At 38.7% G+C, this 14,833-nt stretch overlaps 1 protein-coding gene and 1 pseudogene across 1 annotated transcript; both read right to left on the minus strand.

Annotated features, from left to right (window-relative positions):
• Positions 1-778: 778 nt before the first annotated feature.
• LOC146625931 (uncharacterized) lies at positions 779-2,865 on the minus strand (annotated as a pseudogene).
• Positions 2,866-6,063: 3,198 nt separating this feature from the next.
• On the minus strand, positions 6,064-12,992 carry LOC146625932 (NACHT, LRR and PYD domains-containing protein 1b allele 3-like). The gene is made up of 3 exons (XM_085363073.1): positions 12,102-12,992; position 11,570; positions 6,064-6,557 (listed from the first exon to the last, which is right to left on the minus strand). The coding sequence occupies exons 1-3, from the start codon at positions 12,990-12,992 to the stop codon at positions 6,064-6,066; spliced, it is 1,386 nt and encodes a 461-aa protein (XP_085219199.1).
• Between the last annotated feature and the right edge of the window lie 1,841 nt (positions 12,993-14,833).

Below are 14,833 nucleotides of genomic sequence, written 5' to 3' on the forward strand. Positions count from 1 at the left end.
TATATTTTAATTGTTACTGTCAGAATTAATAATTTAAGGTTGTCATTTATGCTTAGAAATATTTAATCATTTGTATGCTGATAAAAATCTTATCCTTATTAGGTCTGATGAGGTTCTGTGTGCACTTCTGTACCATGAGATGAGAGGAAGCAGCCTCGACGTTATAATTTCCATTATAGCTGCAGAGACCCGACTGTCTTGTTCGTTATCTCAAAGTGCACACACATTTTCACACCTTTAAATGTTCTTTGAGACATGACCTACTGCAAGTTCTTGTTTGTTTTGTATAGTTTAGCAAGACGCTTACTTCTGCTTTTCTGCATACAGTTTAAGTTCATTGATAGGTCGTATGTCTATGTATAGTATGGCTGGAAACACACACACGCACACAATACAGACACTGATGTTGTTTAAGAATGTCACGTGTATGTGTAATTGCATATTCATGAATGATTGCTTGCTGACAATAAAAAGGGCTCTAGCGAAGGAATCAGTTGAAGTTGGTCGAGTTCAGGTGAAGGAATCTTTTCCTCGACTTTGGCTGACAAAGAGCTCTGTCTAGTCTTGTTTTGTCGTGCAGTTAGTGGTCTCGTGTTCCAGCGGGCTTTGTGCCATGTAACATTAATATTAATAGCCAGTTTCAGTCTAGAGAAAAAAGCTGGATTCAACTTTGCTTAAAGATCAAAAAGAGCTGGAGCAGTCCTATTTCGATCAAACTAAGATGTTGAGGTTTGTAAGTGAAGCCTGAAGACAAATTCAGCAAAATTTACCAAATGCCTCAAATCAGCCCAGTGTACTCACAGAAGAAGGAGTCAAGTTCACACAGAGACTCAATCATCTGTGAAGTAGCACGTTCACCTTTGTTCCTCACAGTGTCGATAACAAAACGAGCTCTGTCTCTTCTGTTTTGTATTACAATTGCTTCCTCCCTCTCAGCATCAGTTATCACTTTTTTCTCCAGCAGTTTGTCCATCAGACTGCTGAGAACAGGTCCTGATATCCCTTTAATAATGGAGCTCCGTACATTTAACAGCTTCTCATTTGGAGGGAGACTCAATGTTCTCACTCTGTTGGGCAAAAGACAAACCTCACTTTTCCAGACACAGCTGGAGCTGCTCTGGTGTGTCAGACTCAGGTTAACATCTTTAATGACTCTGTTGAAAATCACCTGGAATGATGCAACTGAGCTGTTAAAACACTCTCCATGAAACTCTGCTTCATTTGGTTGAACTACAATCAGGTCATCATCAGGAGCAGTGGACAGAGTGTAAACCTGCTTTGGAAACAGACTACATCTTAAGGGTATGTCTATATACATCTCTTCACCAATTAATTTACTCCTGGTGTGCTTAACATGACGAATCACTACAGTCCTCGGCACCAACAGCACACTGAGGACAGACCTGGGATGAGGATCAACTGGAGGTTTGTAGAAGAGCAGAATCAACGCTCGGACTGGGTCAGAGAGTCTTCCTCACTAACATTACCGAAAGCAGTAAACCCTGTGATGTTTACAACAACGTGACTTTGTAACAACGTGACTTTGTAACAACGTGACGCAGCTTCCTGTGTATGTAAATGTTTCTGAAAACCTTTTTATTTTTTAAATGAGAATGTAAGTGTATTAAGCAAAAAATCAGAAAAGTGGAAAACAAGAAAGCTTTTGATCAATAACATGATTTTACTCAACAGCACAACATTTTGACTTTTTATTTGTTTCGTTCATCATGAGTCACCTAAAAAATGTAGCTTTTATCTTCAGTCTTCCATTTTAAAATCTGATGTTCCTGTTCTGCTTCTTTGTTAATCTATAATCTAATCTATAATTCTTGAAATGTTGAAATAAAATGAGGAAAAATAATTTGAAATGTTGATGAATGTTTTTGGTCTTTTATTATTATTTTTCCTCTTTAAACGAAAACGAGAAACTACAAAAAGTTTGTGATGTAGATGATGTAGCAGGACCGTGTCCATCAACTGGGCTTCAAATGAACAGAAGAAAATCCTAATGATTGAATTTGGACATGTGTAGCTGAGAAATCAAATCAAGGTTTATTCAGAGAAGACCAGAGGATATCTGATTTTAAGTATGGAGAATTTAAAAATATTTGTGGAGAGCAAGAATCACAAGTATAGGTTTTTTGGTTTTTAAAATACAGGTGTACACACGGGTGCTCACACACACAAACTACACCCTTTTTGGCTCCTACCTCAAAGCACACTGTGCGCTGTTGATATTACGTACTGCACAATAATGTTTAACATTTAGTATTTACTGTCACATTCCCATAGATCATCATGATGTTGTTTATTCTATTACTCTTGTTCTCTTCTGCTTGTTTTCTTTTTTCTTTATCAACAGGTGATCCAGGTGATCGATATATGTATTTTTGTCTGCTTATTTAGTTGGTTTTTGTTTTTTGCCCTTTATCCCCATCCCTCTTGTCCGCTGTTTTTCCCCCCTCTTCCTTTCTCCCTTTTCTTTTCCTCATTCAAGTCTGTCCCGTATCTAGCAAGTGAAAATAAATAAATAAATAAAATAAACAATAAAAGGTGAATCAAATAGACCATTACGCCAATATATATATATATATATGAAGTCATTCTTTTTTGAACAAAACTCAAAACAGACCATAATAATCTTTCAGTCATTTCTACCCTCACTTAATTTCCTTTCGCTGCTCAGCTCTCACAAAGTGGCTCAGTTATGCTCCAATCGCTCCATATTGTGGCCAATCACATGCGAGGATATAGGATAATATCATTATGTGAAAAACAGAGAGGGTAAGAGACACGACAGTCAAGTGGAGCATCCGTCTGTCCTCTCAGTAAGTGAGTGAGACAGTAGACAGTTTAGTACCACATAGTGATTCACAAGTGTTTCTAAAGGCAGACATTAGAGTCAGCTGCTTGATTTTATACAACTCTAACTGAAAACACAATTTCAATGTGTCAGAGAAGACATGCACTATAGTGCATGTCTTATGGTTTCACCTCCCAAAACTCAGTTTCTACCGAGATTGGAAGTCAGATGGCTCTATCTCTATCCAACTTACAAAACACACAAAAAAGTTCATTACATTTTCTTTGTAATCATTTTTATTACAGATAGATAGAGATAGTGCGATCTTTAGGTTTGTGTCCATCATCAGGTGTAATGCTGAAATGTGAAAATAAATTGCAGATCATATAAAAAAAAAGGAATAATCGTTTTATTTATTTATTTTTTATATACTTAATGTGGTTGAGTGGACATCAGTAGCTGTGCACGATTATTCAGCAGAAGTGTGTCAGGATGGCCAAGCGGCTTATTGTGCTGCGTTCAGGTTGCAGTTTTCCCTGGGTGTGCGGGTTCAAATCCCACTAACAACATTGAATATTTGCTCTTATTGTCAAATTCCTGGCCTGGAATAAGTCCACCCTTACCGAGAGTGAAACTGTTCCAGTACATGAAATACTTCACTTAAAGGAAAACTGGACAAGATGAACACTTGTTTCCATTTGCCATGTGATGTACAAAGATGGCAAAAAGCAGAAAAAAATTAGAAATCCTCATCAAGTAATCTGATTACTATCTGTCTGCACAGAAAATCTGCTGGAGCTCAAAATGTACATGACTTAGTTTAAAGTGAGTGATTCCCTCAGGTAGACTGGAACTTAGAGTTCCCCCACGAGTCTAAGCTCAGAGCTTAAATAATGTCACTGCAATGGAGCGAGAAAGGCAGCAATGTTACATCACACATTTCTGATAGTGAATCTGATACTAAAATATCAGAACATAAGTCTTCTCAAAGAGCTGTTTACCACGCAAACTGTTTGATAACTCAGGGGTTTTATGTAAGAGATATAATATTTTGTGTAAACAGAAACATGATGCAGCTTCCTGTGTACGTAAAAGTTTCTGAAATATTTATATTGTTTATATGAGAATTTAAATGAATTGAGTGAAATATCCGAAAAGTGGAGAACACGAAAGCGTTTCACCAGCAATATGATTATACGTAACAGCAGACGTCATGGTTTTTCTTTCAGTTTCATTCATACGTCACATGATTACAATTTTGTTTTCATTTTCACTGTGAAAAAAGAGGAAAATATATGTTAATATTGTGCTTCTTTATTTTCTGTTATTTTCTCAAACGAAATGATAAAAGTGTTTGTAGAACTTTTATTGTTTTTTGTTTGTTCTTATTCATGGAACAAAAAAACCTGTCAAACTCCAAAAACGCGTCATGTTGGCGATGATGGCGATGGTAGGAACATATGTTTAAGTTTACACTAAACAGAAACTTTTCACAATAACTGACTTGTACATGGGATAAAGATGGATGATTAAAAATAACTTTTTTTCCTGAAGGCCTTTATTATTATTCTTTACTATTTTCAACAAACCTTAAAGAGCAAAGTTGGAGTCATAACTTGGACAAGTGCAGCTGGGAAATCAAGTCAAATTAAAGCTTTACCCAAAGCATAATTATGGAGAATTTAAAAGTATTAGCGGAGAGCAATAATTACAAATATAGTCTAAATGTTTTTAAAATAGCTTCTCAAATGTACAGTTCAAATCCTTACTTTTACATTTATTGTTTTTTTCTTTTCTCTGGTTAAAATCGGGGTTTGGGTGGTTGTCTGTGAAATGTGCTTTTCTTTACCACATCCTCTTTTTTTGGAATTGATGGTATTAACTAGTTTTGAACAGACCGCACATGCATACATTGTGGCGCAGATGTACAGAGTACCACAACTGTCAGCAAAACTTTAAGTAACGTGACAATAACCGTCTCGTGTTGTTCACCAGTGGATTTGCATGAACCATCAACAACATTATGAATTAAATGAGAGGAACAACCCCACGCAGTTCTCAGGATTCCTCGATACTCTTCTTTAAGCACCTATTAATTGTTTGCAGGGTCTTATAGGAGGTCTCCCTGCTTCTCCGATGACAACTTAAGTTGGCTGATGAAATAGGGTAACGGAAGAAGGTTAAAGGTGGAGGAGAGATGGAGAGACTTGAAAGAAAAAGTCAGAAAAATGCAGCATAATTCTATGTCCGAGTTTGTCTTTGCATAAGCAGTCCAGAGATGGCTCCGATACGCCCCAGATCGTTTGGGTGGCGCAGGACCACACCATCCATCCCCATCCCAGAGTAAAAATTACAAACTTCTGTGAAACATATAAATGTAAATAGGAAACTGTCTTTTAATAAAGTATTTAGCAAACGAAACATGTCTATTGACCTTTTATTGTTTAGTTTTTTTTCTCTGTTACATCACATGCAATGCTTTCTTATTTTAGGATATTAATATTGACATGATACATTGTGAGACATTTTTTTATAAAGGGTGTCCAATTTGAGGAATAAGTACAATGTGTTTAGGTGGTTGAAGTATTGATGGAAACATGCAGTAGTTTAGTATTGGTTAAAATACCTATAAAGAAAGGTAGATTTCCAGTCATGATTTAACTGTTGTTTTAATAAAAAGCAACTGTGCGAAAGAGGTGGAAAATCAACACCATAGCTCAACAGTGTTTCAATATCAGAATCTGACATTGTTTTAATGTCAACAGTATTAGAAAATATAACGTCGAATCAATGTCAGGTTTCAACATTGATTCAATATCAAAACCTGACGTTGTTTCAACGTTAAAAAAGGGTGCAAGAGTGACGTTAGGTCAACGTCACACTTCAACATTGATTCAATGACATCGCCTGATATTGACTCAACATTGTTTCAATGTTTCCTTGCTATCTGGGTGGTCTATGTGTACGTATCATAAACAGGAGCCTTCACAAAACAAACAAAACAAAGAAACAAAAATCCCCAAGAGGATTCACCACAAGGTACAAATCAGATTTCAGTCTGAAGATAAAGGTCTGGATTAAACTTTGCTTAAAGATCAAAAAAAGCTGCATTAGTCCTATTTGGACAAATTAAACTAAAATCAACCTCCAACACAATGATGCATGGGCGACACTGGATCACTCGTGGTTATTGATGTTGTAGCTGAAGCCTGAAAGACTCAATCAGATCTAGGCAAACATAACAAAATTTGCCAGATACATCAAATCAAAAAAAGATTTCTGTGGAGGAAGGCGTCAAGCTCACGCAGAAACTCAATCATCTGTGAACTGGCAGCTTCACCTTTCCTTCTCACAGTGTCGATAACAAAACGAGCTCTATCGCTCCTGGTTTGCATTGCGTCTGCTTCCTCCCTGTCACCATCAACCATCAACCCTTTCTCCAGGAGTTTGTCCATCAGACTGCTGAGAACAGGTCCTGATATCCTATCAATGAATGAGCTCCTTACATTTAAAAGCCTCTTTTTTGGAGAAGCAGCCATGTCTCTAACTCTGTTGGGCAAAAGACAAACCTCTCTTTCCCAGATACAGCTGGCGCTACCCTGGTGTGTCACACTCAGGTTAATATCTGTAATGATTGTTTTTAAAATCACCTGGAAGGTTGTGATGGAGTAGTTAAGATGCTCCTCATTAAACTCTGCCTCATTTGGTTGAACTACAATCAGGTCATCGTCAGGAACAGTGGACAGACTGTAAACTTGTTTTGTTTTTTTTTTTTTTTTTTTTTTTATTAATATTTTTGGATGGACAGAAACATTAATAAATAAATATACAACTGCAATAATCATACTGTCAGTTCTCTGTCCATTTCTAAACAAACAAACAAACTAAGACAAGCAAACAAACAACACACTAACAAACAGAAAAAAAAAAAAAAAAAAAAAAAAAAAAAAAAAAATTACATAAATAAATAAATAAATAAAATAAATAAAACCCAGGAGAAACAAAATAATACACCGCCTCCTGGAAAACATCAGCAAAAACAAAAACGAATAAGGGTAAAACCCCCTGGTGCAAAAAAAAAAAAAAGACAACAACCAAAATACCAATGACACATGAAATATCCCTCTAAGAGACCATTTATCATAATGTCTAAGAGACATTGTCAATGTACCGCAAAAAGGGACCCCAGACCTGCTCAAAAATATCTTCTCTTCCCTTCATTCTATACATAACCCGTTCATATGATGCCATCCTAGACATTTGTTCGGTCCATTCCTTAAAAGAACAGGGGCTGGATGACTTCCAATGCCTAAGAATTACCCTGCAACCAGTTATAAAAGCCAGACGCATCCACAATCTCTGTTTTTTTGAGAGAATGTTATCGTCAGGTAGTAGGCCCAGGACGCATATAGCTGGAGATTTAGAAAGATTAAGTTTAAAAATATCATTCACCAAGTTGATGATCCCATCCCACAAATAATCATTTTTCCGACATGTATACAACATATGAACTAGAGTCCCGACTTCCTGCTGACATTTCCAACAAATGTCCTTATCTGCGAGCTTCAACCTGACTAATTTACTGGGTGTCCAATAGTTTCTGTGAAGCAACTTGTACTGGATAAGTTGAGACTGTGTTTCAGGTGAGCAAACATACCATGATGAGATCAGCATCTTCCAACTGTCCTCTGAGATCTGGATACCCAGATCTTTCTCCCAACACCGCCTCAGTCCCCCCAAACTGGGAGCATGTGCCTCTCTGAAGCTCCCATAAAATTTAGATGCCCTGATTCTGTTATTGTCAGGGGTTGCAAACATCTTCTGAACACTAGATGGAGGGTCTAGATTATTTTTCAAAATGGCTTTAATACAATGTCTTATTTGAAAAAACCTCCAAATTTCCCTTGGATCCAAATTGAATTCTCGTCTGATTTCTGCAAACGATTTCATGCCAGTCTGCCCAAATAGGTCCCCCATCTGATTAATACCTGTCCTAGCCCAGGCCTCCCACCAGACCGGTTTCTTCCCTATTAATACTTTCTTATTATACCAAATAGAGGCTCTAGCGGTGAGATAAGGGCTGCTGTTGGTATATTGGTGAGCTCTAAGCCAGGTCTCTTGCATGAAAGACAGTACTGGATCTTTAAACGGTACTGGCCTACCCTTCTGAGTAAGGAAGGCCTCTAAAGACGAAGGGGCCACAAGACTTTCCTCAATCCCAACCCATGATGGCTTATCAGTAGAGGAATTATGTATCTTAACTAACTGAGAGAGGGAGAAAGCGTAATGATACCAGACCATCTTAGACAATGCCAACCCACCACTCTCTTTAGCAGCATATAATTTAGACCGATTGAACAATGGCTTTTTACCTGCCCACACAAAACCCTCTACACATGTATTATAAAGCTTTAGCAAATTATGTGGGACTGCTATCGGTAACATGTGAAGAAAGTACTGAAGTTTAGGGGCAATAATCATCTTCACCAAATTAATTCTGCCCAAAAGGGACAGATTTATTTTAACCCAATTCTGCAACAGCGAACGGATGTTTTGAATCACTGGGGAAATATTTACTTTCATTATGTTGTCTAAACCAGGGGTCAATTTAATCCCCAAATAAGTCAGACCCTCGGGCTTCCACTTGAAATGCCATGAACTCCTCATAACAGGCGGACACAATTTAGAAATAGGCATAGCTTCAGACTTAGACCAATTTATAGTGTATCCAGAGATTACAGAGAAAGAATCAATAATTGAGGAAATTGCAGGAACGGCCTGTTCTGGGTTAGTTGAAATCAGTAAAATATCATCTGCATACAAAAAAGTTTTATGTTCTTCTTGACCCAAATCCACCCCTCTAATTTTCTTACATTCACGTAAAGCTATGGCTAAAGGCTCCAAAAACAGAGCAAAAATGAGAGGTGATAAGGGTGAACCTTGTCTAGTACCCCGACTTAACGAAAATGAGGGTGACATTATCCCATTGGTAATAACTGTAGCCATTGGATCTGTGTATACCACCTGAATCCACTGCCTAAAAAAGGGACCGAAACCAAATCTCTTCAAGGTATGAAACAGAAAAGGATACTCAACTTTATCAAAAGCTTTCTCTGCGTCCAAAGAGAAGGCAACGACAGGGTCTAGCTTAGTCCTGCTCTTCCAGAGTATATGCAATAACCTACGTAGATTATCCGCAGAGCTTCTATTTTTCACAAAACCGACCTGATCCCTATGCACCAAATACGGAAGAACTTTTTCAAGCCTAAAAGCTAATATCTTAGAAATAATTTTTTCATCCACATTAATTAATGAAATTGGGCGATAATTCCCACAATGCTGTGGGTCTTTCCCTTTTTTATGTAATAACGTGATCACTGCCGATCGCATACTAAACGGTAGTCTCCCTCTTTGAAACGCATCTTGATATACCGACAGTAGTCTTGGAGCTAGTTCGTCCACAAACACCTTATAAAAATCTGATGGAAATCCATCATTACCTGGAGATTTACCCACTCTAAGGCTGCCGATTGCCTGCTTAACTTCAATTAATGTAATCTTACCTTCTAATATACTTCTTTGATCTTCCGACAGGCTGGGAATTTTAATAGAAGAGAAGAAATCTGACAGCCTCTGTTCCTCCACCAGTCCATTAGAAGTGTACAGCTCCTGATAATATTTAGTAAAAATATCATTTATTTCTTTTTTACTAGTAGTCAACTTATTATTATTACTAGGATCAAAAATAGATGGTATAAGGTTACTAGATTTTATCTGCTTAACCCTGTGTGCCAACATTTTACCTGTTCTCTCCCCTTGTTCAAAGTACTTCTGATTTAGACAAAACATTGCATATTCCACTTTTTTCTCCAATATGCTATTCATCTCAAATTTAAATTTAATTAATTTGTTCCATAAGTCCCTCTCTGGGAGCAACATATGTTGTTTTTCAAGCTCCTTGATATCCTGTTCCAACTTCATCAGCTTATCCCTCTCAGCTTTTTTAATCAAGGAGCAATATTGAATAAGGCGCCCCCTTAAATAGGCCTTAAAAGCATCCCAGGTCATTCCAACGTCGTCAATAGAGCCCTCATTGTACAACCAAAACTCCTTTATCATTTCCCTTATACATTCGCAATGACCCTTATTCTTCAATATTGAGTTATTCAAGCGCCACCTAGGTGACGGTTTAATATTATCAGTGTCAGTAAGAACAAGGTCAATGGGAGCATGATCCGATATAGCAATGTTACCAATAGAGGACCCAATAGTTTGACTTGCCAAAGAACGGGACACCAAAAAGTAATCTATCCTGGAGTAGGTTGAGTGAGGATGCGAAAAAAAGGTATAGTCTCTTTCTTGAGGATGAAGAAGTCTCCATATATCTACTAGACTCAGTTCCTCTGACATCACGTCCACCGCAGCATTTGTTGGGTCCTTGCTTAGTCCAGTACAAGAAGATTTATCCAATAAGACATCCCTGACCCGGTTAAAATCTCCCCCAATTACAATGTGTGTGTTACCTATAGTCCGCACCATGTTACAGACTTCATGAAAAAATTGTGGCTGAGGAGAATTAGGAGCATATATATTGACCAATGTCATTTTCCGCCCCTGTAAACATGCATCCAAAACCACCCATCTACCCTCCTGATCTGTATAATGCTTAAAGACCTGAAAATCCAAGTTTCTTCTAATCAATATGACCACCCCTCTTTTTCTAGCCGAAAATGCACTAAAATAAACTTGCGCCACCCAGTCTCTTTTAAGCTTTAATGATTCGGCCTCATCAAGATGGGTCTCCTGAATCAGGGCTATATCAGTCTTTTTCTGTTTCAGATATGTGAGGATTTTCTTCCTTTTAATAACATTATGACAACCCGCTATATTCCACGACACAATTTTACATAACTCCATCACACCATGTGAGCCGAATTATTATACAAATTTATCCAGAGGAATATCCCATTTACCCATATAACAACTCTTAGAGCCAGTAACATGAGACAACTCAATGATCCAAAAATTAGGTCTATACGGGACAGTTGGTACCATACCATCAAAACCAACAACAAAACCAAACACGAGAAAAGAAGAAAAAAAAAAAAAAAAAACACAAACAAAAAAACAAAAGAACATGAAAACATAAAAAAAAATCGCAGGTCCGTGGCACTCAAAAAAAATTCCCAGATGGTGTCCCTCCTTACGTCTCCCCCCCCCCTCAGAAGTAAACCAACCCATAGCTTATCAAATCCTCTTAATCTACATCACCCGGAATGTTAACCAAATCCAGGCCGCTTAGAAATTGCTTAGCCTCAGCTGGGTTGGAAAACTGATGATACTGGTTATCCACTGAAAAAGTCATAACAGCCGGAAAACGAAGAGAATAGCCAATCTTGTACTGTTGCAACAAGCGGCGCACCTCATCAAACTTCCTGCGTTTTTCTTGTACCTCCTGAGCGTAATCCTGGAAAAAAAGAACTCTCATGCCTTTCCAAACGATCTGCCCCTTTTTTCTGGCAGCCGCCAGCACGGACATCTTGGCTTTATCCCGTAGGAAGCGAACAATAATGTGTCTCGGTCTGGAGTCCGCCGTGGGCTTCGGAAAAGCTGGCCCCACTCGATGGATTCTATCTATTTCGTAGTAATCTCCCATCTCAATGTCCAGAGCCTCAGACAGCAAATTCTTCACGTAATCCTCAATATTACTGCCTTCGGATCCTTCTCTAATACCCGATATTCTAATATTCTGGCGCCGTGAGGAACCCTCAAGCGCCGTTACTTTTTCCTGCAGCCGCTGGTTCTGTATCTTCAAGATCTTACATATTGAGCTGGCTTTAGCCTCTTCGTCCTCCAATCGAGAAATTCTTGTCTCTGTTTCATCCACTCTCACACCCAAACTGTTCACAGCTTCCTTGAGAGACTCGATACCACCTTTCACCGCCGTCATGTCTTGTGCTACCTGCTCAAGCAGAGATCTTATAGAAGTCAGCTCGGCCGCCACACCATCTTGGGAAGGACACCTGGCATCGACTCCATCAGGTGTCTCCGCCATAGTAGTTAGTGAAGTAGCCTGAGTGTTGTGTGTTTTTCCTCGCGGCATAATCGAATCGTTGCGTAAAACGTAATGATTCTTCTGACTCCTTCCACTGAATTTACCAGGGCAGATCCCAAATAAGACAAATAACCGGCTCTGACCTATTTTTAACGAGGTTTCGGGGGAAGAGGAGTGCGCGTCTCCAACTTAAGCTGCCATCTTGGGCGGGCGTACCACGTGACTCCCCATTCAAGCGTAAACTTGTTTTGGATACAGAATACATTTTGAGGGTACATCTATGTACATCTCTTCACCAACTAATTCCCTCCTCTTGTTTTTAACATCATGGATCATGATGTTCCTTGGCAACAACAATACATTGAGGAAGGATCTGAGATTAAGTTCTTCTGGGGGTTTGTAGAAGAGCAGAACCAAAGCTTGGACTGGTTCAGGGGGAGAGTCTTCATCCTTCACATTACCAAAACCAGAAAACCCTGTGATGTTTATAACAACATGAGTTTCTGTTATCTGATGAGGGGGGATGAACTCAATGCCTTCATCCTTCACATGTGCGACCTGCAAGAACTGACCTCCACCTGTGGAGATGAGCTCACAGTGTGGGAGATGAAGCTGACACACAGACTGCTGCTGACATTTGATGTCAAACAGGGGTCCTGCAGGCTTCTTGTGGTGTTGGGCCAGCAGCCTCCTGTTCCAAGGGACAGTCCTGTAAACCACGTCTCCTTCTGCCTTCATGTCAAACACCAGGCCGGTCACACTGCACTGGTACAGGCCTGCACTGGAGCACTGGAACAGGTAGGTTTCATCATCAGACTCATCAGCAGTGATGATAGGTGTAAACTCTTCAAAGCAGCTTTGTGGCTTCATGTCAGGTGAACAGGTTGCTTGTGTTAAATCCGTCCTTCGTTGTGTTGTGGTCAGTGACTGACGCCGATCTTTGTTCTGGATCATTGCATTATATGTAATAGCACCAGTATGTTTGATTTCTTCTAGGCTTTCCTGCCCATTAACACTCTGACTGTTAGATTGTGTGTTCATTGGTACAGAAGTCTGTCCATTAAGCTTTTTCTTTTTCTTCAGTGGTGCGTCTCCTGCATCAAAGCAGTGCGGATGTTTCTGTCTGAGTTTCATCCTGTCTTGTTTGCATCTGTGAAACATTAAAAATAAACTCTTCATTGCAACACTTTTCACTCTCAACTCTTATAAAACATTTTGAAATAGTGTGATCTCAGATTTGTTTTAAAAGAGATCATGACAGAAATTATTAAAAACTCTGTGTGCTGCTAGTTTGTTCTCAGCATATGTAACTTTTTTAAATAAAGGAATTTGGCAAATAATAATAATAATCACAAGATTATTATAAGTTAAACGCTTTCAGCAAAAAATAAATGCATAGTATTCACACAAGTGCAATTAATAGGTCTGTTTTCTATCTAGGCTGGGGACTAGCAGTGCTGTATTGCATTTCTAATTTGACCTTTTCTTATGAAAACTGACATCAGAATAAACTGGATAAACTATGTAAACTTATCTAGTTTTACATAAACCTACATGCATTAAAGACAGAAAAAAAGAGATCTCACCTACCCAGTAACTTGTCCATCGTTTTCTTATAACTGAATCTTTTAGACAGGTTGTCATGTCTTTTTATTCCAATCTGTCGTGTGACTCCTTCCTCTTTCCCAGTCGACTGTGATGTCATTTAGGGGTTTCATAAGTGGCAGCCTACCACAGTGATTAAGTGTGCAAAACTAAATAACTGCCAATAAGTGCAGAGATTTTAAAATGTGATTTTCAGCTGATGGTGTTTAGACAATGACCAGGGGTTCGAAAGCATCTCTAACGTGACAGGTGCTTATACAATATGATGGCTAAATCCACAAAAAGCAGTAAACCTTAGAACCATCCACAGCAGGTCATCTGATCACAGTCTGTGTGCTCAGAAAACCTACTACAGCTACTACAGCCGAGTGATTCCAGCAGCTGGAATCGAACTTGGGGTTCTCCCACGAGTCCAAGCACTCAAATAATCTACAATAATGTCCCTGTAATGGACCGATGAAGGCAGCAATGTTATATTACACATTTCTCTCATAAGGGAATCTGATATAGCTTCTCTATAATTGCTCATTAAAAACTGAAACTTTTTTTAAAGGACTTTATTATTAAGACTTTGTTAAAGATCTTACAGAGAAAGGTGTCATAGGTCATAGATAAGACAGGTGTAGCTGGTAAACTTTAAGTAGAGAATGAGTGTCTCATGTTGTTTGCATGAAACTCACTACGATCAGCATCTTTCAGCATCTGTTGATTGTTTCTGGGGCTCAAAGCTACGCGCATTGCACACGCAGGGTCCTGCAGGACGTCGTTCTGCTTCTCTGATATTTATTTAGTTGGATGATCGAATGGAGAACACAAGAAGATTAAAGGTGGAGGAAAGAGGGAGAGACTTCAAAGGAAAACGGTGCTGCACCCTGGACAACAATAATTTCAAATGTACAGTTCAAAAACAAAAACTTTTATTTGTATTTAGATTTTTCTTCTTTTTGATTAACATCTGAGTTTTAAACAAACAAGTGTTTATGTTGTGGTTATTTGTGGCCTGAACATTTCTTTACTTATTTAAACCACGTCCTCTTTTTTGAGGCGATGCCATTTACCCATTTGTGGTGCAGACAGTGTCAGCGTTTGGGAATCCCTGATGAACAGACCACACATGTATACACTGTCACGCAGAAGTACAGACTGTCACCCGCAAAACTTTAAGTAACTCGAGAATGAGCGTCTTGTGATGTTTGCGTGGAGGATGAACCAGAATAAACAGGACAATCGACTGTTGAGGGAGTAGCAGCAGCTGCTGTTTGCTTAGTTGGCACATAACATTGAATAAATGATAGCCTTAAACTTTGCTACGGTACTTTTAGAATGACATGCATTCACCATTGCTCTTCCTAAAACGCTGACTGTGGAAA

The sequence above is a fragment of the Diplotaxodon limnothrissa genome, linkage group LG9, assembly GCF_057381915.1.
Source record: "Diplotaxodon limnothrissa isolate DT_005_m linkage group LG9, D_limnothrissa_male_GT1.1, whole genome shotgun sequence".
In the NCBI taxonomy this organism is placed as follows: Eukaryota; Metazoa; Chordata; class Actinopteri; order Cichliformes; family Cichlidae; genus Diplotaxodon; species Diplotaxodon limnothrissa.